At 34.9% G+C, this 26,375-nt stretch overlaps 5 protein-coding genes across 13 annotated transcripts; 2 read left to right on the top strand and 3 right to left on the bottom strand.

Annotated features, from left to right (window-relative positions):
* Nucleotides 1-1,259: 1,259 nt before the first annotated feature.
* LOC111004759 (ammonium transporter 2 member 5) lies at nucleotides 1,260-4,218 on the bottom strand. The gene is made up of 2 exons (XM_022275938.2): nucleotides 3,480-4,218; nucleotides 1,260-2,351 (listed from the first exon to the last, which is right to left on the bottom strand). The coding sequence occupies exons 1-2, from the start codon at nucleotides 4,086-4,088 to the stop codon at nucleotides 1,545-1,547; spliced, it is 1,416 nt and encodes a 471-aa protein (XP_022131630.1). The 5' UTR covers nucleotides 4,089-4,218; the 3' UTR covers nucleotides 1,260-1,544.
* Nucleotides 4,219-5,790: 1,572 nt separating this feature from the next.
* DXPS3 (1-deoxy-D-xylulose 5-phosphate synthase 3) lies at nucleotides 5,791-10,550 on the bottom strand. Of its 3 annotated transcripts, XM_022276017.2 has the most exons (11): nucleotides 10,402-10,550; nucleotides 9,981-10,267; nucleotides 9,589-9,708; nucleotides 9,338-9,502; nucleotides 9,001-9,151; nucleotides 8,424-8,692; nucleotides 8,012-8,285; nucleotides 7,363-7,655; nucleotides 6,970-7,248; nucleotides 6,507-6,791; nucleotides 5,791-6,221 (listed from the first exon to the last, which is right to left on the bottom strand). In XM_022276017.2, the coding sequence occupies exons 2-11, from the start codon at nucleotides 10,146-10,148 to the stop codon at nucleotides 6,072-6,074; spliced, it is 2,154 nt and encodes a 717-aa protein (XP_022131709.1). In that variant the 5' UTR covers nucleotides 10,149-10,267; nucleotides 10,402-10,550; the 3' UTR covers nucleotides 5,791-6,071. The 3 variants fall into 3 exon arrangements, with proteins under 3 accessions (XP_022131709.1, XP_087983436.1, XP_022131710.2); XM_088127310.1 differs by lacking the exon at nucleotides 10,402-10,550 and having other exon boundaries at nucleotides 9,981-10,386; XM_022276018.2 differs by lacking the exon at nucleotides 10,402-10,550 and having other exon boundaries at nucleotides 7,363-7,625; nucleotides 9,981-10,386.
* A 1,400-nt stretch (nucleotides 10,551-11,950) lies between these two features.
* On the top strand, nucleotides 11,951-14,922 carry LOC111004656 (putative EG45-like domain containing protein 1). Of its 7 annotated transcripts, XM_088127312.1 has the most exons (6): nucleotides 12,009-12,066; nucleotides 12,515-12,574; nucleotides 12,673-12,772; nucleotides 14,070-14,191; nucleotides 14,281-14,581; nucleotides 14,673-14,922. In XM_088127312.1, exons 4-6 carry the CDS (start codon nucleotides 14,089-14,091, stop codon nucleotides 14,677-14,679), a joined length of 411 nt encoding a protein of 136 aa, XP_087983438.1. In that variant the 5' UTR covers nucleotides 12,009-12,066; nucleotides 12,515-12,574; nucleotides 12,673-12,772; nucleotides 14,070-14,088; the 3' UTR covers nucleotides 14,680-14,922. The 7 variants fall into 7 exon arrangements, with proteins under 7 accessions (XP_087983441.1, XP_087983438.1, XP_087983440.1 ...); XM_088127315.1 differs by lacking the exon at nucleotides 12,515-12,574 and having other exon boundaries at nucleotides 11,951-12,066; XM_088127314.1 differs by lacking the exon at nucleotides 12,515-12,574 and having other exon boundaries at nucleotides 12,014-12,066; nucleotides 12,616-12,772.
* Nucleotides 14,923-18,343: 3,421 nt separating this feature from the next.
* LOC111005202 (Acyl-CoA N-acyltransferases (NAT) superfamily protein) lies at nucleotides 18,344-22,558 on the bottom strand. The gene is made up of 3 exons (XM_022276631.2): nucleotides 22,325-22,558; nucleotides 19,924-20,046; nucleotides 18,344-18,697 (listed from the first exon to the last, which is right to left on the bottom strand). The coding sequence occupies exons 1-3, from the start codon at nucleotides 22,476-22,478 to the stop codon at nucleotides 18,480-18,482; spliced, it is 495 nt and encodes a 164-aa protein (XP_022132323.1). The 5' UTR covers nucleotides 22,479-22,558; the 3' UTR covers nucleotides 18,344-18,479.
* A 1,984-nt stretch (nucleotides 22,559-24,542) lies between these two features.
* LOC148209385 (uncharacterized) lies at nucleotides 24,543-25,366 on the top strand. The gene is made up of 2 exons (XM_088127764.1): nucleotides 24,543-24,597; nucleotides 24,729-25,366. The coding sequence occupies exons 1-2, from the start codon at nucleotides 24,543-24,545 to the stop codon at nucleotides 25,364-25,366; spliced, it is 693 nt and encodes a 230-aa protein (XP_087983890.1).
* The last annotated feature ends 1,009 nt before the right edge of the window (nucleotides 25,367-26,375 follow it).

Raw genomic sequence — 26,375 nt, 5'->3', positions numbered from 1 at the left:
AGGATTTTTGGGGGAGCGTGGTGACTACTGAGTCAGTGACTGGTGATCGTCTAAGGAAAAAGGAAAAACAAAAAAGACTACTGACTGGTGACGTGGCGCCAGTTGTAGAGGTCACATCATCCACGTGATTGCAAAGAAGAAATTCCCGATTTTATATTTTTAGTAAAAAATTGGAAAATAATAAAATTTTACCTATCAATTTTTAGTGTTACCAAATTAGACTTTAGAATTAGAAAAATATCCCAACTTTTACGCTTTTCTAACACAAAAAATGAGATTAAAAATCTCAGAAACCCACTGATTTTAATAATATACTTTTATTTGTGCATACAAATTCGACCATGTAATAATTATAGAAGACTCACCAATTTAAACAAAAAGCCAGCTCTATTGTCATTATGATCCGAAACTTTATCAATTTTGTATTTGATATATATTTTATGATTCATGGGATGCGTGTGAGTATACTTTTTTCTTTCTTTCTTTTTTCTTTTCACCGATTCTTCGAACAAAAGCTTATGTTAAATTAAAAATTATATAATTTCTTTAAGTGTGAAGTAAATATTACAACAATTTAAAATTTTAGGTGTAATTTAATAAAATTAAAAATTTATGATAAAAATGGATATACCTCGTCAAGTTCGGGATAAATTGAGTTTTTTTCCTAGCAAAAATATGATTTGATTTGATTAGACAAAGTTTCAACCAATCACTTAATTTAAGAATTATTATTCATTGAAATGGTAATTTTTGTAAGGTTAATTACTTGTCACCCGATTAAGAAATATAATTAAGCCAAGAAAAACGATCCACTCAAGGAAAAGAAAGAGAGCTGCTATTCACTTGAAAAATTGGGCTGGTTTTAAATAAGGAGTACAAGCTAGTCTTCTCATTTTTCTTTATAAGAATTACTAATTCTTAAGGTAGTTAACGATCCTGGAATTTGAATTCATCCCCTCTTAATTAATTCTACTCTATTTGGAACAATTCAAAACAACTTTAACTAACTCAGTTAAGTTAAGTTAGTTCTAAGATCAAGTATGTTTGAATTCAATTGGTGATAGATTTAACTTCTGAAAGAATAAAAGTAATTTAATAGGTATCTTATTCACTAACTACCAACCATGCATTCAAATTGTTAGATGTTAAAAGCAAAGATGAAAGACAAACAATTAATTAATATTATTATTATTATTATTTATAAAAAAGGCACAATTTAACCTTTTTATTTCTTATATTATATCATACAACACCAATTTCCAAAGCCAAACCCCAGCTTCAAAAGTTATTACAAAAGCCACTAAGCCAAATCCTAGTATTACAATTGCTGCCCCAAACCAAACAAACTCCTCACTCCAAAAGAGCACTTTTATTACCTTCCCACATCCAAGATCAGAAATACCAAAAAAGCACATAATAACTTGAAAATTAATATACCTCCTCAGCTGCACACCAGTGAGTAGAAGTTGTTACTAAACTTTCTAACATGGCATATAAATATGCAATTGAAACACAGACAAGTCAATAGTAATATTCTCATGCCATTATTCAGCTGCGTGTCTGTGCTTTGCAGGCATCTCAATGTCATACTTAGAGTTATCAAGCTTCTCCCCCTGCCCCCAGATGGCGTAAGCCTCTTCGCCGTGTGCGGCCTCGTCGCCGATGGCCATGTCCTCCTCCGTCATCCGTAGCGGCACGATGTACTGGAGAGCCACACAGATGATGGTGGTGACGATGACATTGATCAACGTCACAAATATGATGCCGAGGAGTTGGACGCCGAGTTGGCGGAAGCCGAGCCCCACTTGGGCCGTGCTGAATCCGTAGAACAGGCCCACGTATTTGTTGTACGCGCCGTAGTAGATGGAGTTCAGGCGCGGCTCGGCGAAGATGCCGCTGAGGATGCCGCCAAGGCTGCCCGCGATGGCGTGGGTGTGGAACACGGCCATTGTGTCGTCCACCTTTTGGAGGACCGGGGATTTCTTGTGGACCACCATCATGGTGAACCACGGGATGGACCCTGATAGCATTCCCATGATTATGGCGGCCCATCCTTGAACCAGGCCGGCGGCCGGGGTGATGCATACCAGGCCGGTGATCATGCCTTGGACAGCGCCGATCACCGAGGGTTTACGGAAGAACACGATGTCGAAGATCAGCCATGTCAGCAGGCTGGTCGCGGTGCAGACGTGGGTGTTGAGTACCGCGAGGGAGGCGTCGATGTTGGCCGCATAAGGGTCTCCGCCGTTGAACCCGGTCCACCCCATCCATAGTAACCCGGCTCCCGCCAGCATTAGAAGGATGTTGTTCGGTGGGAAGCTCTCCCGATCTTTCGAGAGTCGTGGGCCAACCTAATACACATTCAATGATAGTCCGTATAGGGAGATGGTAAGAACTTTTAAGTATTTTCAAGATTATTTTAAATTTTTTTCTTTTTTAAAAACAAGTTTATTTTTCTTTAACGATAGTTTTTTATGCCAAACTTAAATATTTATTGATAAGTAGATATTTCTTATTTATCACTATTAAAAAAATTGATATCAAAGATATGCATGCATGAAAGAAATGGAGAGAAAATAAAAAAATCTCGTCAAATTTTTAATAAAATAAACAATTGTCCCTTTTTGAATAAAATAAACATTTGTCAATAATTTTATAACAATTGTGAGTTAGAAGATACGCACCTCTAAGTTTTATTATTGTGTCCTATTATTTTTAGCATGGCAAAGTTTTCGTCTCTTTTGATGTTTCTCATTATGTGTTAGTTTTTATGTTTTGAGAAATATATGTATATAGGTTTCTGTTTTCTAAAACAAATTCTCAAAATTTTACGTTTTTTTTTTCTTGTCTCCTACTTATGTTATAGTTAATAAAAAGTGTTTTAATTTTACAAGAAAATAAAAAACAATATTTACTATAGGATGTATCAGTTTTTACTATACACTCCTAATTTCATCATTCTAGATCATAGATTTAGACATGTGACTCAACAATTTTTACCTTTTATCTAAATTATTTCGTTTGCCCATCAATTTTAATAAAAAAAATCAATGTCTAAATCTTTTTAAAAACACTCACTTCAATCAAAATCACTCTTTTGCAAAATTAAGCTCGATCACTAATATACAAAATAAACCATTAAACAAATCTCTCAAATTATAAAATTTGAACTAAAGTAAATCTATTGTCATATTTGTCTTCGAAGCCTTGTCAATTTTACACTAGGCTTATATTTTATAATTCATTTGAAAAAAAAAAAACAGCACGGGAGTTGACCATAAAGGATATCAATAAACAAAGATATTAAACAACAATACCAAATCTTATCTTCACCCCCTTAAAAATTGATAAATAGTGGTAAGAACAATTACTATGGTAAGGATCAAATCTTATCTTCACGTCCGTATTTGAATATATTTTTTTTAAAAATAAAGTAGCTATCAAATTTGGAAGAGTGGACGAAGAGTCAAAGGGCGTACCCAGTAAGCGGCAGTGAAGCCGGCAACTCCAGAGGACAAATGAATGACATAGCCACCGGAATAATCAATGAGCCCCATCTTATAGAAGAACCCATTAGGGCTCCAAATACTGAACGCCACAAAGGTATAGGAGAAGGTGAGCCAGAGCGGCACGAAGAGCATCCAGGCATAGAAATTCATCCGGCCCAGGAGAGCCCCCGCGATGAGGACCAGAGTGATCGCGGCGAACACGAACTGGAAGAACACCATGGTCGCGGAGGGGAACTTGCCGCTGAAGGCCGGGTCCAGCAGAAACTTCTGGTCCAGCGCCACGTTGAGCTTCCCCCAAAACGGCACCAGCTTGTCCCCAAACGACAGCCGGTACCCCCACCCGACCCAGCACACCAGCACGCACGCGAACGCGTACAGCGCCATGAACGCCGAGTTGATCGCCCACTTCTTCTTCACCGCCCCGCCGTACAGGATTATCAGCCCCGGCACGCTCTGCAGCCCCACCAGCGTCGCCGCCGTCATCTGCCACGCGTTGTCGCCCTTGCTCATCCATCCCGGGTCCGCTGCGTCTTCCAATAGATTCGCTGGTAGAGGAACTATGATCGAATAGTTACTCATTCTTTCTTTCTTTCCTTTTTATGAAAAATGTAATCTTCTCCGAGGGGGATCTCGGTGCTTATAACTGCGGACTTCGGACTTGGATTGTCACGATAAGCTGTGAGAATATTGGTTTTTTTTCCTCCTAAATTCTGATTATTTGTTTTTTGTTTCGTTTTTTTTCTTATAACTTCCCTTTTCTTTTTATATATTAAAAAGCAAGTAGTCTTTGTGTGTATATATATTTTTTGCTTTAGTTTATTTTGTTCGGCGTAGTCCCAAATTTTGTTCATTTTTAGTATCTATTTGTAAAATTTTACTCGGAATGAAAACTCTTCAATGTAAATTTAGGACTACATTTGAAGAATTTTGTTGGATGAATTGTTATGCTAAATTTTTATTGGAATAATAAAATGAAAATAAAAATGAAGAAATCTAAATGGTTAAAGTACACGAGAGAACCTGAACTAAAATGAACAAACTTGAATGTATATATGAATAAGATGAACATTTTAAAAATACATGAATTAAAATTAATAAAAATAAAAAATATAGGAATCAAAAGAGTATTTAGACCTAAAAAGCAATTAATATTTTTAAGTTATTTTCAATTTAACTTTTAATCTTTTCAACATTGTTTAAGAATAATATACGCAATCCAATAACATCAAAAAATTATTTCCAGAGATTATTGTAGATATTATGAGAGTAATAGAAAAGTTAGGACGAGTTGAGAATTTTAATACATTAATGGAAGAATTAAGGATTTTAGAAAATTTAAGAATTATTTTGTATATTTACTTTTTAAAAGAAATATATTTTATTATTAATTTATTTTGGGGTTTGGATTTTGGAGGGTTGGCTGAGACAATTTGGCGTACGATCCAATTATATGCAGCGATATTGTCAAAGATTCAGATGAAAGGGAAGCAAATTTATTGGCCATTGATGAGCCGCAAAAGAATATATGGATAAACAGAATGGAACCAAAAACTTTGTGAATTCCGAAGCCTCAGATTCTCATTGCTAAGAAAACACAGAAAAAAAGTTTCCAGCTCTCAGCTATGTCTTGTAATTGGCTAAATAAAATAACTGGTTTTTGTTTGTTTCTATGCATTTAATTAATAATTTAGATTATTGTATTTAGTTTAACTCCCTAAAATACTGTAGTTGGTATATATTGAAGTCGGAGGTTTAATAAATAATTTTTTAAATATAATATGTTTGGCAGTAAATTAAAAATATATTTTTTAAAAAATTGATGCTATTATAGTTTAATAGTTTAGTTATTAAACTAGGAGGTACACCAAAATCATCCTCAATCTAAAAAATAATAATTTTTAATTTTAAACTGTAATACTGCTTATTGGTCTAATATGTTCCAAATCTAAGAAACGAAGCATATAAGAATATGAGTGCAAAGGAAAGTTCTCATTTTCTCGCATTTTCCAGACAGCCAAACAGAATATATGCTGGGCATTCATGGAATTTTAAGAATTCAATAGCTCCACTCAAATTAGTATCTTTGAAATTATTATTTTTTTTTAAATTATACAAAATTATGAATGACAACTGTCTATCAATTTAATTGGCCATCCAAAGTAGTGGAGAAAACCATTCCATTTACAAATTTTTATTTTTATTATTTTTTTTCAACTTTGAATTGGCCATTCAAAGGGCATACCTAACTTACAAAAACTGAAAGCATGAGGAGAAATTTGAATTGTACATACAAGTTTCACTTTCCATTTACATTATAATGAGATGATGAAAACAGCAAGGAAAAAGAATTGAAGAACTTTCCTTTCTGTGTGAATGTATGAGAGGCAGAATTGGGTACAAAAACAGGGAAGAAAACCATTGAAAGTGCAGTATGTACAACAAATTGATATCTAAAATGCTGCTACCTCTGATGATTTCCATCTTCTTTGGTTAGGTGAATGTGAATTTCAAACTGTTAGAGTTCTTCAGCTTCAACAGAAACAGAGAGTTGGAAGATCTAACCTAACACATCATGAGTAGCGCTTCACGGGGGCGGCCGAGCAGGCTTAATGCCGTTGCAGCTATGTGATTTCCAGTCAACCCGGCAAGGGAGAGCTGCTCTTGTGGTGATGCCTGCTCTATGTAATTGTCCGGTAGAGCTATCGGCCGCCACTGCAGAGGAAACAAACAGTTTCAGAAAATGTGGCAAAAGACATCTAAACCAGAACTAGTCGCATACGATTGAAGATCAAAGTTCTTGATCTTGGGCTCGGATTATCGAATTCGTTTTGTTTTTGTAGTAGGTAATAGATTTAGAAGTTTTGTTCCATGGTGCTTTAAGATGTTAAACACATTTGGGTCTTGTTTAACTTTGCTCTTCCTATTTCAATTTGATTTTTGGAACGAATAAAAGCGCTATGCTTCACACAAGCAAATGAAAAATGCTTAAAAATGCACCTTGATTCTTCCATCCAGCCGTCCATCGAGAGCAATGAATTGTGCGACATGAGATCCGAAGCCTCCAATTGAACCTTCCTCAACTGTGATTAGAAATGCATGGTTTTCACAAAGTTGGCGAAGAAGCGCTATGTCGAGTGGCTTGCAGAACCTTGCATCGGCAACTGTAACCTCGACACCGAACCTTGAGAGAAGGGCCCGAGCATTGAGGCAGTTTTGAACCATTGCCCCATACCCAAGCAAAGCAACATCCTTACCCTCAGCAAGAACCCTCCCTTTTCCAATCTGCATCGTGTTACAAACAATATCAAATTTTGGACAGAAGGATATGTTTCGATTTCTATTCTCAAGTAATAAGAAAATCGAGACTTCGGAAAAGTATGCCTGCATCCACTATTTTAATCTTCATACATTTTTAATCCCATCACACGTTAACAAGGGAAAAAGAGTGCAAAGTGATTACTTCAATGGGAACCCCTTCAAGGATAAGGTTGTCAGTGGTGACAATGGAGCCTCTTGGATACCGAAAGCATACTGGTTGATCATCAATGTGTGCCGCGGTGGCCACCATGTGCACTAGCTCATTCTCATCTGCGGGAGCCATTACAATCATGTTCGGCAAGCATGACATGTATGTTATATCGAATGCACCACATTGTATGGGACCATCAGATCCTACCAACCCGGCACTGGTAATTACAAAACGTACGGGAATTCTCTGCCGATCAACATCATGTATCACCTAAAATACCATAACCAAAAATTGTCATTGTTAGGCACCTGAACACTCAAGGGGTAACTGTATATTCAAGTGCGTGAAGGAGCTTATGAGCGGGGGAAAGTGAAAGAGAGAGACCTGATCATACGCCCTCTGTAGAAAAGCAGAAGGAATTACACAAAATGGCTTCAATCCACCACACGATAAGCCTGCGGCAAATGTAACTGCATGTTGCTCAGCCATACCCACATCAAAAAACTTATCGGGAAATCTTTCCCGAAACAGTTGAATCGATGGCTCCATCTGCATCCCAGCATGCACTGTCACAATGTTTTTGTCCTTCTCTGCCTCCACAATCAAAGCCTCCACAAAGCAATCACTATACGTTCGAGAATCAGTTCCTAGCAGCAATGAATCTATGTTACATAAACCTGGAGTTGCGAGAAGAAACAGAATGAATAAACAGAATCCAACTTGCTTTATCTAAAGTAAATATTCCAGTCACCAAATAGATCAGTTGGAAATAGTTCAGAATAAAGGTTGCTCAAAGGTCTGATCTCAATTAGCATGAACATTTCTATCTAGCCAAGAACATGAAATCCAGTGATGGGGTAGGAAATGGTAGATGTACAAATTCTGCATCAATTAGCATGAGAAGCTTGCACTGAAAGGGCTTTTTCTAAATGATCTAAAAGCAACAAACAATCTTGAGGTTCAGGGGTGAACAAATAAACGTCCCATCACCGGGTAAATACTAGAGGAAAAAGTTGAGTTAGGGAAAGGATACCTCCCAGTGGCTTGCCCACACCCCTCTGACGCCCTTCTACATAGTTTTCTTCAGTTATGACATGTACCAAAACTGGACCCATTGAATCAAGTGATGCGACTTCTTGTAAAACACAAATGAGGTCCTCCATATTGTGGCCATCAACAGGGCCTATATAATACAGTCCAAGCTCTTCAAAAAGGGTAGATCCCGTTGGACCCATCATGCCACGAGCATATTGGTCCACCTTGGCAGCCAATTCATGCATTCCTTTACCAATTTTTTTAGTTACACCCTAATCACAGAAGAGAGTATGAAGATAAGCACTTTTCAGAAAAATAAAACAATAAGAACAAGACCAACTTCTCATCCACATTGTGGTAAAGAACATCCTCAAGTGGCAGGTCACCTAAAAAGAAAACCAAAGATCTACCTTAGCAGCTTCACGAAACTTTCGAAAGGATTTGCTGGACTGAAGCCTGCTGAGAGTGCTAGACAAAGCATTGACAGATGTCTTAGAGCCATCATCAAGTTTTGGGTGTAAAGAATGCCGACTGTCATTTAAGATCACTATCATATTTGAGTCCAAATATCCCACATTACTCATTGCTTCATATATTTGCCCCGCCATAGTTGACCCATTGTTAATTACTGTAACTATTCTTTCACGCTTACCTTTTATATCCCGAGCGACTGCCATGCCTAAGATTAAACGAGATCATATTAAATCTATTTTACAATTTCCCAGTATGACTCTAGGAATAGAAGACAGAATATTTTAAAGCGAATAAACCCAAAGAAGAGTTGCTTTCTTTCATATGCAGAAGCCTGGGCGGCTGGACGAATTATCAGAAGTGTCTTCTTATGGTAAAGGGTTACATAATATAATATGTTAGTAAAAGCAGAACTTATGAGCATTTTTTCAATGAAAGTCATTTGTATGTAAATAAGAACAATAGAAAAGGGGTATTTATAACACCCCCAAAATATGGATTGGCAATCAACTGTACCAAGTCCAGCAGATACACTGTTGCAGCCATGTGCAGCACCAAACGGATCAAATTCACTTTCGGACCGAGATGTTGACCCAGAAAGACCATTCTTTTTACGCAATGTACCCATGAGAGGTCGTCTTCCAGTAAGAATCTTGTGCGCATAGGTCTGCCAAGAAACAAAATAGATCAATAATTTCAATTCACATTCTAGACACACTCTCTCTCTAGCAGATGATGATCACATGCCTAAGAATCACTGATCGGTGTCACAGTAGGTCCACATTCTGCTTCTTGACAATTTAAGTTTCAAAGCAAAGTATAATAACAATGATAATAGGAAAGGTAGTCCTACCTCTTCTCCTGCATCCCACAATATCTTATCAACCGGAGCATGGAAAACATGGTGTAAGGCAACAGTCAGCTCCACCACTGCCAAACTGGCTTTATAAGATTTTTGCACGTTCGATAGAAAGGAAGACAACTCCGAACGAATTTCTTCGGCTAATTGTTTCAGTTCCTGCAATAATTGTTGTTTACTGAGTTTAGAAGTCATATTTTCTATGGCACCCACAAGGACAAATATGCGTGAAATCATAAACTAACCTTAGGAGATAAATTCTTCAAATGGATAGGATTTTCAATCACATCAAGTATGGGCGTTGGAACTTTATCCCAGAAGATATTATCAATGTCAGGTAAACAATGGATCTTATGAACTGGTAACTGCATCAAGAAGATTACGTTACAATCAAATTCTAGAATTTTGATCTACCAAACCTCGTGAAATGCATTTTGGATATCCAACACATTACAGGACACAATTAATTTTCATCACCATATAGAAGTGAAGGAAAAGATAAATGGTTTGGACATTGGAATAATTTGTTAATAGTACTGAAACAATTGGGAATTATCGCAGAGCTGATTATCATTTCACACGCACACAAATCGAACGATTGAGCATAAATTTCATCAAAAAGAAAATGTTTCACTACCTTAGCAGAACTACTGGAAACAGAGCTGGAGTGCGGATTGGCTCTCGAAAATTCAGCTTGGAGAGGGAATTTAGAGCGCGAAAATTCCAATTTGTGAGGCAAGACCGCAGAGTTTCCATGCGAATGGACAGCGATTCCAAATGGGTAACCAGTTGAAGCTGTCCCCATGAATGAAACAGCAGCACAACTGTGAAGGATCGTAAAATATGCTCCCCCAGTACAAGGAATTAAACAAAAGCTCAAGGCTCAAGCGGGAAGAACAACAAACCAATAACCCAATATCGACACTGTTCAAAATGGAGGATCCGAGGATTCCCCAATTGAAAATTCAGATACAGATAAACTTTGAAATGGGATGAGAGTTGAAATCACAAGGAAATTAGCAGAAGATGAGTAAAGGAGGAAAGGGCAGGATCCGTACCTGATATTATCGACAACAGTGGAATTGGATGTGACTTCATGGAAGAATCATAGAATAACTGGTGGTGTAGAACGCTTTCTCTGTGCTCTCAACCATGGCAGGCCTGCAGCCCAAAACATTACCATGGACTGCCGTTGGCCTCTTCTACAATATCCATAAATTTCTGTACATTTTTCCAAATAATGGCCCTATACACTGAATTCTGTTAGTTTATAAAACATTCTTTGTTTGTCACTTACCATTTATTTTCTTTCTTAAAAACAAGATGATAAATGAGATGGTGAAGGTTGAAACTTTTACTACAAAAGGATTAATCATATGTTTACCACTTACATTTTCCTACTTCTAGTAGGGTTGAAGATACATGTCTTTAACTAATTATCCAAATTCAGATCGGTATTAATTAGATTGTGTTAAAGTTTATATTAATCTATTAGTATTTGGAATTTAAAAAAATTTAAATTACATTCCTCTTTAATAATTAATTGAGGTAACTAAAGTGGATAGAATGCTCACATAATAATCATTTAAATAATTTATAAATATTTTATAGTGGATTAGGTTTGGTCTAAAAAGTAGTTCAATCCAATTGTATATAAAATATCTTCATTAAGTATTTACCTTGTAAATTGATTGAAAGATCAAAATAACTAATCAATACTTTGGCCTAATCATCTTTCATGTACAAATAATTTTAAGATATATATATATATATTTTGAAATTTAAATATGTCTGAATGGATAAGGTATTAATTACCTTTTAAAGCACCGTGAATCCTATCATTATTAAACTCAATTTTTAGGATAACTCCTAAATGGGTGAGTGTATTTATTTAGATATATGTTTTGAATCATTCTTATTTTGAAAGTAGAAACTTAATCTGATAAATTAATGGTGTAGAACATATCTCATCTTGAGTCAGCAAAGGAGAGGGGTTTCAATTAAAATATGATTATATTTGTGGAGGATAACATCTGTTCTTTCTATGTCCACGTGGCTTCATGAAATGCACCTTCTTTTTAAAGGAAAAAAAAAACAACAAATATGGGCCACTAGGCTTATGTATTTTCTCAAAGAAAAAAAAAGGAAGAAAAGGAAAAAGTAGACTTGTATATATAATATTAATTGTAATTAAGTTATGTTAACCTAAAAAATAATTGAAGAAAACCTAGTTAAGAGAGAGGTAGGAAAGAGGCTATACAATACATTCATGTCAACTAGACAACAAAAGATTTTGAATTATATAAATTGAGATAGCTTTTAAAATAGGATTGAGATCTGGAATGTGTAAAGGAAAGGAAAGTGTAAGTATTGGTATTTGATTTGAATGCAATAGAATTACACGACTACAAATCATCCTTTTTCGACAAAAAAAATGCGTCAGGCAGAATTCTAAAAAATATTAGGGAAGAAATTTATAACATTTTTTCTTTGTTGGAAAATTCGTGGGGATAGGACCGTACCCGTTGCTTACACACTCTTTATTATATTATATAATATGATCTCTTAATACGCTAATTAAATACATTGCTTAGAAGCAAAAATAACCCCAAACCCATCTTCCTTACGCCTCAGAAATGCTTCCATAAAACCCCTTTAATTTCCCCATAACCCACACAAATCCAACCTTTCCTTCTAAATTTTGGGCAAATTCTCCTTCAAAGGTAAACCATCTCCCACGCGTTTCATTTTGAATAATTCATCTTTACTACATGGTTTCGGAAAATTAACCCTCGAGAGAGTTTTGTTTTTGCTAACTTCGTTTCAATTGGTTCATGTGTATATATCATCGATTGTAAGGTCAAAGATTCGAATCTCCAACCTACTTTAATTACTGATTTTTTTTTTATTTAAGGAGAGTTTTATTTTAAGAATGGAAGACAAGTATAGAGAAACTTGTGTCGAATGTCAACCATATCATGAAGGCTATTATGATTTATAGGTTTTTTAAGTCCATGGGGTTTTATTTTTGGACCTTTTGAATCTTATAAAACCTTTTTCCCGATTTTGAATTGACTGTAACAAACACACGTTAGAGTTTATATGACTACATGTCTTGCAATTTTTAAAATTTTTATTTTAGTTGCTAAACTTTTAAATTGTTTATTACAGTTTTGAGTATGTGTATTAATGTATTTATGAGGGCACATATTGAAGACATGTGCATTAGAGGTAAGGTTTTTTTCTTTTTTTTTTTTCTTTTTCTAAAGTAGGGCAAATATTAAAAGTGGCTATTGCATGGGCTACATTGAGATATTCGTCTCTACCAGACTTAGAAGGCAAGAGGAAAAGTTGACGAGCTGATTTGGCAAGGAGATCAGCAGCTTGATTAAATTGATTATTTTGGTTAAAGATATAAAGAAGTCAGAGGCAAGTATTGATTTTTCGTTTTTGTTGTTATTTTGAGGTGGTACAAGTATTGATAATTGATAAGTGAATATTAAAGGACAGAATAATATAGCAATGACCAAAATAATTATTCTTTTTTTAAAATGTGAGATTATGTTTAAAATAGATTATAATTTACAAATTAAGAAGGGTCTTAAATACTAATGAATAGTATGGGATTATTTTCCAAATCTAGAGAAATCCTTCCTGGATAAACAGATTAATCCAAAAATAGTTATTACCAATAAAAGCTTCCCTTAACAAATGACTCAAAAGGTTTTACTTTAAATTCCATCAACTTGTTCCTCTTATTCAACTTCATCTTCCCATCTTCAACTTCAAATCCCATACTCTGGTCCTGGTATGCTTCTTTCTATTTGGTCTTTTTCTTCCCTTTATTTTCTTTTGAATTCAACGATATAATGTCGAGACGGGATGGATAGCATAAATCGCTTATAGGGTTACCAGTTTTTAAGGTTATTTAGAATACCTTACTTTTTCAAAACACTCTCGTTGAGTAAATAGATTAGATTTGGACGCGGTTATTCTTCCGCAACGATATGTATTTCGACCTACTTCTACCCATATCCCCAACACTTTATGAAAATAAAGGGAGACATAGCAATTGAGGATTATGCAGCCCTTACCTTTCAATTGCAACAAAGATGAAGGAGAAGAAAGGAACAGCTACTTTTTTAGATGAATAGAGGTGGAATCCAATGATCACAAATGACCTAAAATCTCACAAATTCCCTATCAAAAAAATCCTTCCAATCTAAAAAAAAAAAAAAACATTGTAAAAAAATGTGTTTGATGTCGAATTGGCTGTAACCTTTGACCTCTTTATATTTTTTGGTCGTTTTTTTTTTCAAATGAATATCTGGACTGTAACCAAGACTGCAAAACGCCACGTCATCACGTTGTGAACCGCGCATGGGGCCAGCGAAGATGACAACGTCATTACGTGGCATATCCCTGAGCGGGGTCCACACGCTGTCGCCGTCCCTGTCAGCCGAACGGTGGGGCCGGCAAATCCTTGGTGTCTTTTCCTGACTGGACAACCGTTTCGATCACTGACTTATTTTGACATTTGGCAATCCGCATCAAAATTTTGGAAACAGCCCTAGAAATTAGAATCCGAAATTTTATTTTTATATATTTCCATATAATAAAGTATTTAACAATACTACTTGACCAAACATAAAATCTCTTACTAACTGTTTAATATGAACTTTTTTTTTAATAGATATTTTAAAACTCTTAAAAAAAAAATGGTCAGGTTCCAAGAATTGAACGACATGTCGAAGCCCGTGTTCTTCTCCCTCATCTTCGTAGCTTCCCTATTCCATCTCTCTCACGGAGATGTCGGCAGTGCAACGTTTTACAACCCTCCCTATTCACGTAAGTTGTGTTTTATAGCATCTGCCTTTTAACTTTTAACTTTATAGTTGGATATATATATCTCAATCGGTTTGAATTTGTTTTTCCAGCCACTGCATGTGGCGGGGGCGACCTCTCGCAGTTTCCGACGAACAATCTATTTGCGGCGGCTGGGGAGGGGATATGGGATAATGGTGCGGCCTGCGGAAGAAATTACCAAGTTAGGTGCCTGAGCGCGACGGTGCCAAAGGCGTGCATGCCGGATCAGATTATTCAGATCACAATAGTGGATCGTGCGGCGACGGCGGTGTCGAAGGCGGCCAGCGGCGGGAGGACGATGGTGCTCTCGACGACGGCGTATAAATCCATCGTTCAAGGATCCACCTCCTTCGTCAACATCGAATATCGGGAGTGAGTGGTTTGGTTTTGACTTCTGTTTTTTTTTTTTCTCCAGATTTGGAAGGGATTTTTGAAGGGGTGGAATAATTTTGTGAATTTGCAGGGTTTGAAAATTGGTGAAAGCAGATGAGAATATGCATGATGTACGAGTGTAGGTTTTGTGTGGGAGTGGTCCAAAATGTACAACTGTGAGGAAGATGAAGTCCACGTGTTCGGTTTCCGCCATTGACGCTTACACCTAATTTCTTCTATATACTTTTTTAATTCAATCCCCCGCCTCTATTTTTACTCTACTACATTTTTACTAACTGTATTTTGAATAATAAAACAAAATAAAGCAATATCTTTTTACATATTAAGAATTATGTAAATTATTATATTAATTAACATGTTCATGGACCAATCTGAGCATAAGATCAAAGGTTGTACATTCATATTTCTGGTACTAAAAAATATATAGCATGAAAGGCTAAAATTTTACAATAAATAATTGAGGATAATATGAAAAAAGGAACTTTGTATTTTAACATTGTGAACATAAGCTTATCCTCCCACTCCAGTTGTAGTATTAAAAAAAATAATAAAATTAAAACATTGATTTCAATGTAAATGAAAAATGTTAAGTTAATTTTTAAAATTTTAGAAGATAAAAGAGTGAAATAAAGGTTTAAAGTTTAAATGTAACTTTAGTCAATTTTACCCTTTCCCCCTATTTTGGTGCTTAAAATTTTCCATTTTAGTATTTCACTTTTAACCTGTTTTCTTGTTAAAAATTTAAAATACAATATAGATAATAAAATGGATTATATCACATTTTCAATAAAAATAAATACATCATATTTATAGCCATAATGAGAGTTTTTTTTTTTTTTTTTGAAACAGCCATAATGAGAGTTGGAAGTTTACATTGATATTTAAAAATTTAAAAAGTAGAAATTCAAACTAAAACATTGATAAAAATTTAACAACGAAACCTATAATTAAAATAAAAATAAAATAAGGTGGAATTTGTTTTTATAGAAATAACGTGCGTGCACTCACATGGGTGGCCGAAAGCAAATTTGATACCGGAAACGATCACGAGATCAGATCACAAAATTTCTATCATATTAAAAACTTTAAAACTCCATTACAAATAATTGAAAGATGTGACATTTTATTTATTTTTAATTCAAAATAATGAAATAGATAAAGTAGCTATTACTAATTTAGAATACTAATAGAACAGAAGTAAGAAGTTTAATCTCTCACGCTCTCACCCACATCTTTTGAACTAAACTAATTTATATTTTTATAAATGTTCAATTTAGTCGTATAATAATTTTTTTTCCTTTCCAAAAGTACTTCTAAATTTCAATTTTTTTTTAATTTTTAAAATTTCATCAACATGTTTAGTAGTGGATTAAAAAAATACATTAAATAGATACAACTATCAAAAAAAAAAATATTTTTTTAGATAGGTGACAGAATTTGTTTTATTAAAAAAAACAAATTTATCTTCAAACTTTTGACGATTGTATCTATTTAATCCCTAAATTAAAAAAAATTTAGTTATGTTTCTAAAATTTTGAATCATAATTCTACATAATCCTCACATCAACACTATTGACTAAATGATGAAGTGACATGCCCGTTAAATAAATATAGACTAATTTAGCACAACAAAATCTAGTAAAAAGATTTAGCATTTTGCTTCAATAAGAAAATATATCGTACCAACTACTTTATTTGGTCTCCCAATTATTTTTCTAAGAGCATCGCTGCCAATCAAATAAGAGAGTGAGAATTTGAAGCATACTCGTGCATAAAGTTACTAATACCTTAACCAATTGAACTATACAGAATATTCTGTCACCCCAAATGTTCCTGTTGCAACCAATAGTCATAAATATTAGTGGGAACACAAATCCAAAACGAGCTGCAAATTGAGAATGCTTTATATTTGTAGTTAGTCGTTAGACATAAAAGGATGATGGCCTTTGGTGGGGTTTTTTTTTTTTTTTTTGGCTTTGCATTTAAACTTGGGAGCGTGATGAAAAGGGTCAAAGAAAGGATGAGAATGAGAGGTAAAATAAGGTCATTATTCAAATTTCAAACTCAAGATTAAATTCCATCTTGGTTTGCATCCAGCTCCTATCTCAATCCAATGACAAAAATGTCCATCTAAATAGGGTTTTGGATCCAGGAGAGTCAGCTGTAGAGCACATGTGAGCGAACAAACCTGCTTGATTCAAGCAAAAGAGAATATCCGTGATGAGTTAGCAATTGTGACCTGAACTCAATTGAGATAGTAATTGAGGTGGAAGTCACCAACCTAAACATAACTCAACTAGTTAAAACGTATCAAATTCTTCCCCCTCCCCTCTATGCTCAGTGCAACTCTGCACTCAAATGTCATATGACAGTGAGTAAGGCGTGATTGACAGTTGATTTAATAACGAATGGCCATGCTGGTTCACTTTAGCAATGAGTAAGGCGTGATTGATGAAGTGATTCTCACTCCTCTTCCTTCTGTCACCATGCTGGTTAACACAAATCCACTACGACCAATGTCAAAATGTCTGTCTGTAAGATGTCTATTTGGGAAGAAAATTCCACCCCTTTACTAACCCAAAGTCAAACTTCATACCAAAAGGCAAGAATTTCTAAAGAGAGAATAAGGTCAAAGGATGAGCTGAGGGATCCCGAATCAAGGAGCATATGTAGAAAAAGGTCGTTTTATGATTCCAGGGTCGAGGGCTAATGATCTTAATGAGGCATTTGAAAAAGCTTTCTTTGAATGGGTAGGAGGATTTTAGAGCTAGTTAAGCTAATAGCGTAGCTTATGTTAAACTCAAGGGGGAGGGCAAATTCCTTTGCCTCCATCTACCAGAGGTTTCGATATTTCTTCACTTGGTATTAATGTAAACCAAGAATTTTGCACTTCATAAACCAGTTAATCTCCAAGGAGTTAGGTTGGACCTCCCCGTTCACACTCCCTAGTAGTGAGTTTCACAATAGAACACCTCAGTCAATCCCTTAGAATGCATAATTAATAGATCACCTAACGAAGAAATTGGTACCAATTGACTACCTTATCAAGGCTCAATGAGTGAGCACCTTCAATCAAATCAATACTTGGCCCCAAAAGTAGTTGCAATTTATTTCATATTAATATATCATTTTCTCCTAAACTAAACCGATTATCCAACAGGTTCTGCTCTTGCGAACCAAACATTAAATTTAAGCTTGGCCAGTTATAAACTCTTAGGTGTTATTTCCAAAGTGACATATAATCGTTAACCTCAGACCTCACACTAAATTTCCACTGTACCTATGAGCTATTTCACTTCAACATCCAGGCTCCCTTTCTATCTTTCTTCTTAACCTGGCAATTTTTGGTGAAATAACTCCAATAAAAAGAGGGAGAAAAAAGACAATAACAAAATCTCCTAGTCCAATCTGTCACACCCCATCTTGTAATATTCATTTCATATCAATTGGTCTACAATTTGGTGCTGTGAGTAATTAATGTCTAAATTCACAAATGAGAGGACGTATTGGAAATAATCAAATAATTATATTTACTCTGACCTAACCACTTAAACTAATGATAACTTAATACCGTTCTCCTTCAGAAGTATTGAAGCAATACCTAATCAAACAATGCCAACATTTCATATTAAGGGCGAAAAGTAACCATCATTGATAAAAACAATAAATTTAACTTGTTCTAAAGATCTTCAAAAGGCACAGAGAAAGATTTACTCAATTACCAGACGGACAAAATTTGCATGTCAAAAAGCCCTCTAGCTCCCATGATATTAAATATCAAATATTAGTTGTGACCCGAATTGACTAACAGAAAGTAGAAAGAAGGTTCAAAACAATTTCGTAGGGCACAACTCAGGAATGAACTCAAGTTGAAAGGTTACTTCTTGGTCTGAGTTTGAGTGATTAACTTGGTAAGAACATAGCAATCTGGCGGGGTAATGTTTGCATAATAGTTCTGAATGGTTTCTGTAATCTCAAACCCAAATTTCTTATAGAAATTGATGGCATCATCATTATTCGTCTGAACATGCAAATAGATTTCAGTAATGTTTTGCTTTGAGCAGAGATCAAGAGCATGATTTAACAGTCTACTACCTGCATAAAACCCAAATCATAAAACAAGCAACTAAAATGTGTCACCAAAAAGTATCAACTTCTAATCTCAATCAAATGGTTTTTAAGAAATATAAAATAAAGGCCTTTTAACCAACTATGATACTTCAATTTTGCACGTCATGTGACTTTTCTTCAGTTTTTCTTATTTCCGTTACTAGCAAATACCATAACCTAGGGCACAATGCCCAAACATTACTAGAAAATATTATAAAATCCCTTCCAAGGTAGTAAAATGTTTGGAGAAGACCATAAGGAACTTCTTCTAGAGAGGGGTACCAACCAAGGTCAGGGCAGCCATCTTGTTAGATGGAAATGACTGTTCTTCATCTCTCTTTGTATGGCCTTGGTATTAGGGCTTTGAAAGAAAGGAAACAAGGCACTCGTAGTTAAATGGACGTGGAGATTTAATAATGCGGAAAATGCTTTTGATCTTTGGAGGAATTTCATTACAAGCAAATATGGGCTTCGTACTCCAAAATTCCAAATTTAAAAGAATGTTGATTGCCCTCCCCCACTCCCATGCAAACTCTTATTTTTGCTGCAGTAATTGGCAATTGTTGTAACGATGAGGGTCATAACTGGGATTTGGGTCTTAGAGGACATACTTCTGATAAAAGAAATTGGAAGTTGGATCCATCTTAGACACAAAACTGTCACTGTAAGAAAAGCTTTAAAAGAAAAATCCCAGCCGGCCCATTGCCCTAAACGATTGCTATTCATGTCTAGAAGAGAAAGAAACTCTTGATCATCTCTTTTCGGCTTTTGCAGTTTGCACTGCCATGTTTCTGCATGAGAATGGATGGTCTTTTTCTGCTTAAAATTTCTAGCATCTCCTCTGTTATGCGGAATAAGCTTGATTTTTGGCTTCCCAAAATTCTCCTCTTCAGTTGGCTGAAAGATGAAGCTAATGTGCTACGGAAGTGTGTATTTAGAAGGTTTCTTGTGGAGTCTTTTGAATCTTTCTGTGAACTTGTACGGTATGTGACCTCAAGTTGGAGTGCCCTTCCCATGAAGTTCTTTTGTAATCACAGTTTTTATTTTTTCAATGATTAATTTGGATTGGAGACACTTTTTGTAATAGCCTTCCCCGGTAGGGTTTTCTACTCTCTCTTAGTAACTTAATGCACCCCATTTCTTAACGGGAAAAAAAAAAGCACAAACATACAAACAAAAGGTCTTATGGGAGACATGAAGTAGGTACTTACCGATGCCTAATCCACGATACGGTGCTAGAACACCCAGGGTCATGATGTAGACACGTACGGATCCATTTTCCTTCTTCTCAAGGCGGCATGCAATGGAACCAACACATATATCACTGTAGTATGCTGCAAAACCAATAGGAATACGCAGTTTTAGCCTTTTGGAATACAACTATACAACCTATTAGCACAATTAAAATAGCAAGATTAAGGTTTTGTTTTAAATTCACAAAAACCATTGTAATACCTATAAGGCATTCAAAGTGGTAACTATTAATTAGTATACTGATTAATTTCCAGTATATGACTCAGAACTAACAGGATAATCTTATGGCTAGAATTATGCAAAATTCACATTCTAAAATGCATCGGAGTAGTCCTGCAGCAGGTTAAATCTACTAAATCGTCAAATTAATGAAATGCACAAGAGAAGAATTTAGAAAAGGAAACTAGATTGTTCTTTTTTTCCTAGCCTTTTTCTTAAAGCAGAAACTCGCAAATTTTCAGTAGACTAGTGCAATACGTGCAAATTGAAAACACACAAACCAAAGAGAGATACCCTAGTCTAAGGATTTCTGGGACTCAGTTAGACTCTTTGCATCCCTTCGGTATTCTCTTTCCAAACCCGTCTGTAATTATGATCTTGTTCATATTACAGCCAATTGAAAATCTTTTTTGTAACCCTATGGAGTATGGTGACCTTGTGGGATATCCCATCTCCCCTTTCTGTAGTATGATCTTTCTGTTTCTCCATTAATATATTCTTTTGTTTCCTATTAAAAAAATGATGGGACTTAAATACGCAAGGTTAAAATCAGAGATGAAGAAAATGAATTACCTATCTTTTAGTAGAAAGGAAATGAAAGCCTAAAAATAAAATAGTAGAACTTTAATGCATAAGTGTGGTATGTGCACGGTGCACCTGAGAACTAGCATAGTCATGAAACACCCAAACACAATTTCAATTTTCCTAATTAAAGGGAAAACAAGTTGATGAATTGGCAAGGAAGATTTTAACTTATTTCAAGCTAGGAGTGAAGTGAAAAAATCATATTTCATTAATTCTGAAGCGCATGAAAACCATATCTACAAATTATAGAGAGATTTATTTCGGAAAGATAAAAACTATGAAGCTAGGAATAAAAACCTTACATGTCATTACAAAAAAGGATCTCACGTTACATAGTGTACAGATAGATTGGATACTACAAAAATTCAAGTTCATGCTTGAATTGCATCCCTAGTTTCTCACACAAACTTTATACGGTCAGTTTTATGCAAGAAAAACTTACTGTGAATGAATCTAAAAATAAGAAAAAGTGGAGGATACTTCAGAAAGCACCCATATCAAGTTGCTAGGGTGATCTTCAACTGTAGTAGTGAAAGCATAAAACGATGACTCCTACTATCTAGAAGAAAGATTCATTCCAACAAGTTCTTCACAATGAAAAAATACTGAAAAATGGATCTCCAGTGGACCTTGAGTGATCCATGATGAGAAATAGTACAAGTAACAAGTCAACTAAATATCTTGAACCATCAACTGTTGAACTTACGAACCAATCGTTTGATGGTTCCACATGACCAAAGAAGCAAGAGATATATTATAAATAAATAAATTGATCAAACCCACAGTTAAAAATAACTCAATGCCGAACTATTTCCACAAAATAAAAACAACAATAATTCATTGCCTCGCAAGAGCAATCAAAATCATAGTCATGGTCCGAGAAACCTACCAACAGTAGCCAGTGGATGACTCATTTTTCTAACAAACAAACTATAATATAGGTTTAGATTGATAATTCCCACCAGGAAGCTGGAGAACCCAAATGGAAATTTTTGGAAGAGATTAAGTCATAGTGGATAAAATTGAAGAATTATCAAGCACTAGTTTAAAATTTGTAAATAAACTAAAAAGGCCTTTAGTTTGAAAGGTAAGCCCACCTAATCTGTTTTCTCGATTCCCATTATTTTTTCTCCCATCCCTTTATTGTAATTAACACTAATCTGGCTCTTAAAGCCTGCAAGCTACCAATAATAATGATTATAAAATCGAGATATACTACATATAATGTCTCAAAGAGCATCCAAGCAGAAAAACATAATGCCAATTCCAAAGTTCAAACAGCTTAATACTTCAAAACCCACCAAAGAACTGAACTAACTCCACATAATTCATAGTAGAAACCCTACGAACATTCTTCCCACCTCCCAAATAACTAGTAGCTAAATCCGTAAAGAAAATCGGCTGATTCATAAGCAAAGGACGCAAGGCAGAATGATAAAGAACACAATAAGAATGCTCAAAAGGTAAAAATCGAGAACCAATGATGAGAGAATCAAAAGAATGAAGAAGAGAAGAAGATACAGGCCGTAGAGTCGATAGAAGAAGTAATCAGACCTAGCTTAGTGAACTCGCCAGAGGCAAGGACATCGACGTAGTACTTTTCGTTGTAGCGAACAGGGAAGAGAGCTGTGTTGAGCTTCTTGAGCTGCATCAAGTTCTTGTCCCTTACACCGTCGAGCGAAATTGGGACTTCGCGCCCCGCCCCCATTATTTTTCAACGAAGAAAAAAAAAGTTCAGAGGGAGAGAGCTGCAGAAATTTCTTTGGCGGAGACGAAGTGGAACCGCCCTGCTCATATCAAATGGAAAATTATGGGCAGAAATCGTCCGTTCTCCGTTACGGCCCAACTGGGCCTTCATCCAACCATTTATTTGGGCCCTGTAGCCCAACTCGGCTTACGGCCCAAAACATTTCAATGTGAGTAAGAGAGAGTATTTATGATAATGAAATTATTATGTAGAAAAATGTAGGCTGATTTTTTTTTAAAGAATATATAATTGTGAGGGGTTATAATGTCTCGATCATTGAGTTGTAGTTTTAGAAATTAGTGCCGGTTGATTTAAAATTTAGGCTACAACAAAAATATAAAATAAATATGTATTTTCATATATAATAACAATTTTAAAATTTTGGAAAAATAGCACGATTCAAATTAAAACCAAACTGAAAGGTAAGCAAAACATTCCAAGAAATATCAAAATTATGCTACATTAAGAAAAAGCATAAAAAAGTGACATTTTTACAAATATAAGTGAATGTGTTGGTAAGTACAATATTTTTATCAAACAATAAATTCCAGTCAGATCTTTCAAGAGTAAAATACATTTTTATCCCTCAAGTTTAAATTTAGTATTTATTTGATTCCTCAAGTTTCGAAAGATACACTTTTAGTCCATAACATTTGGAAAATAATTTTAAATAGGGTTTACAAATGAAACCGAAAAATCTACCCGACTTGATCGGTTGGTTTGAAAGATGAATCGATCGATATGGATTGGTTGGCTAGTCCAGTATCAAAGTAAACCGACTGCCTCATTTATTTTAACAAGAAAAAAAAACAACACTTATTAACTATTTGCAAAAAGTTGTGATACACTTAATTCTGCAAACAACCAATATGGGATAGATAGTCATTTTTTTCATGTAATGAAAGGCAAAGAGAGAACATTTCACGAGACTCTGTTTCGAAAACATGTTATAGTTTAAAATTTGTAACAATTTAATTTCTACCAACCAAATTCTAATCAAAATTAAGCGTCAAATTTTATCCTAGAAGGATTTAATTTTTTTCAATTTTTGTAATTTCATTTTAATTTGTTATGGTTAATAATTTATTATTATTAAATATTACACCAATAAAATTTAATAATGTTGATCGATGTTATAATAAAAAGTATATTAATTCTTTTAGCTGGTGTAATATTTTCTATTTTTTATTATTTATTAATATTAAATAAACTTGCACAATAAAAATATTTACTATCAATAAAATAGATTTTTTTAATTAATGATATTCTAGCCATGGTTATATATTTGATTCATATCTAGTTTCTTAGAAACAGGATTAATTATTTCTTATTTCTATTAATAAAGTTAGAATTAATATTGACTCTTAAATATTTTATAAAAAAATATCAAAATAATATAAATTATTGTGTTTTATAAAATAATATTAAATTTTAATATTAACTAAATTATAAAAAAAACCATTAAGTAATGCTTTTTTAGAACAAATATATAATCTTTTAACAATGGCAAAGTACAAATCTTACGTAAAACAAATTTAGTTACGGAAATATTCCCATTCAATATTATAAAATTTTCTATAAAATAAATATGATTATTAAACAAATATTTAATATCTTTATTTTCTCACATCTAAGATTCCTAAAAACAAACTGTTAAATCTATGTTATTCTATTACAAAATATTTTAAATTTTCTATTTAATTTATTAATTATGTAATTTTAGTTTGTTATTGTTAGTTAATATCAATAAAATTGTTAAAACAAACTTACTATTATTAAATATTTTAAGACTAAAATTTAATAATGGTTTGTATTGACCGCTGTTATAACAAAAACTATATTATTTCTTTTAGCTGGTGTAATATTTATTTTTAATTATTTATCATTTATTATTAATTAATATTAAACGAATTTATATAATAAAAATATTTATTACCAATAAAATAAAATTTTTAATTAATATATTTGTAATTAACTAGATGAGTCCCAAGATAAATTCCATTTCAAACCGGGATGAGTCCCAAGATGGATTCCAGAAGGATGGTTGGACTTTCTGGAATCCATCTTGGGACTCATCCCGGTTCGAAATGGACCGGGACGAGGCCCGAGATAGAATCCAGAAAGTCCATATCTTGTACTTCGACTTTCTGGATTCCATCCCAGGCTTCAACTCGGTCCATTTCTAAGCAATATTGTTTTGTTTTGTTACAGGAGACGTGGATATGACACTTAAGATCAACCAAGACGACTGGTTCCCGGCCGCGCTGTCAAATCTCACTCACGTAGGGAAAACCTCTTCTCGTCATAAGGCTAGGTTAACTCCCTCTCAGTTAGACATGTTTAGTCAAACATGTTTTGGTCCGATTTTAGGGATGAACGTTGTATTTAACGGTCCGTTGCTCCATCACCTGTTGCTTAGAGAGGTGGAGGAACCTAGAGACGACCTCATTAGCTTTAACCTATTCGGGAATAGGGTCTCTTTTGGGAAGCGGGAGTTCGACCTAATAACCGGTCTTAGACACACCATGAATAGGGTAGACGAGGATGTTCGTAACCGGAGACTTAGAATTCTGTATTTTCAAGACAAGGCGAGTGTGAAGTGTTCGGAGTTAGAGAAAATTTTTTTAGAACACACATTCGAAAATGACGAGGACGCTGTGAAGATTGCTATAGTGTACTATATAGAGCTTGCCATGATGGGCAAGGAAAGGAAGCAGAAAATGGACACGAGCCTTATCTTAAACAGGTTGCAATCTCTAATCTTAGTGGCTCTAAGTCGCCACGTGCAAGTAGGATCGATGCATCGCAGGAAGTATAGTTCCGGCGTAGACTTCTTCACTCGAAACTGAAAGTTCTTCCGCAATGCAAGTAAATGCATTTTCATAACTAGTTCCTTCTTCGAGTCGAATACGTCACCCTCCTTAACATCATCGGTCCCAGCGGATTGGACCATGGCTTACAATCTATCACCTTCTGACTGACCGGTGACTCTATTGCTTGCCATTTCATGGACGGCGTCTACAGGATATTCAGCCATTGTATTATGAATTATTACCTGTTCATGCTCATGTTGCACGTCAAGTCGATCACTTGCGTACTCATTTCCATATTCCCCTTCGTCGTCTCCTTCTCCCATGTCGGTCATTGGACGATATGATTCATCACTATCTTCATCCACATTTTCACTTCCATTCCACAAGCCAGGCACATCCCAATCATATGCCCTATCATCTCCCAAATTACAAGGAACAACATTTGACCCTAACGGTGTGAGAGATGCTATATCATGACCAATATGACCAAAGTAGGGGGTGGTGGGCGGGAAGAAGAGGGGTTCGACGACGAGGACGGAACTGACGAACTTGAAAATGAGGGTCTCGGAAATAAGGGTTTTGCAAATTGGGGGGCACAAGCTGAGGGAATAGGAACATTGGACACGTGTTGGCCTAAATAATATGGGAAAGAAGGCATGTACGGTTCATTCTGATGTACCTTCTTTGGCACGGTAGATATGTATAGCGTCAATTCAGAGACATCTTCACCAGTCAAGAAGAAAGTCAGGTCATCGTCGTCAGTTATTTCCATTACACAAACCTTCGCCTTAAAATTATATACACGTCTAATTATGATATCTTCCTATAATGGATTTATACTACTTAGCCTACATACATGTCCTAGAAATTCAGCATAGGTGATTTTACTATCCACAGTCAATCCTCTTGTACGACCACCCACGTAATCCTTTTCAATATCTTTTCATTCTCCACCGAATGATATAAAGACACGAGGCATCCTGCAAATAGACCAAAACACTATAATTAAATACAAATCAATAAATTTACAAACAAACAAGAAAAA

This window comes from Momordica charantia (genome assembly GCF_013281855.1).
Source record: "Momordica charantia cultivar OHB3-1 chromosome 8 unlocalized genomic scaffold, Mcharantia_2.0 BLBB01000008.1, whole genome shotgun sequence".
Classification (NCBI taxonomy): domain Eukaryota; kingdom Viridiplantae; phylum Streptophyta; class Magnoliopsida; order Cucurbitales; family Cucurbitaceae; genus Momordica; species Momordica charantia.
Note: the sequence above shows the minus strand (reverse complement) of the source record. Positions and strands in the feature narration are given on the sequence as shown.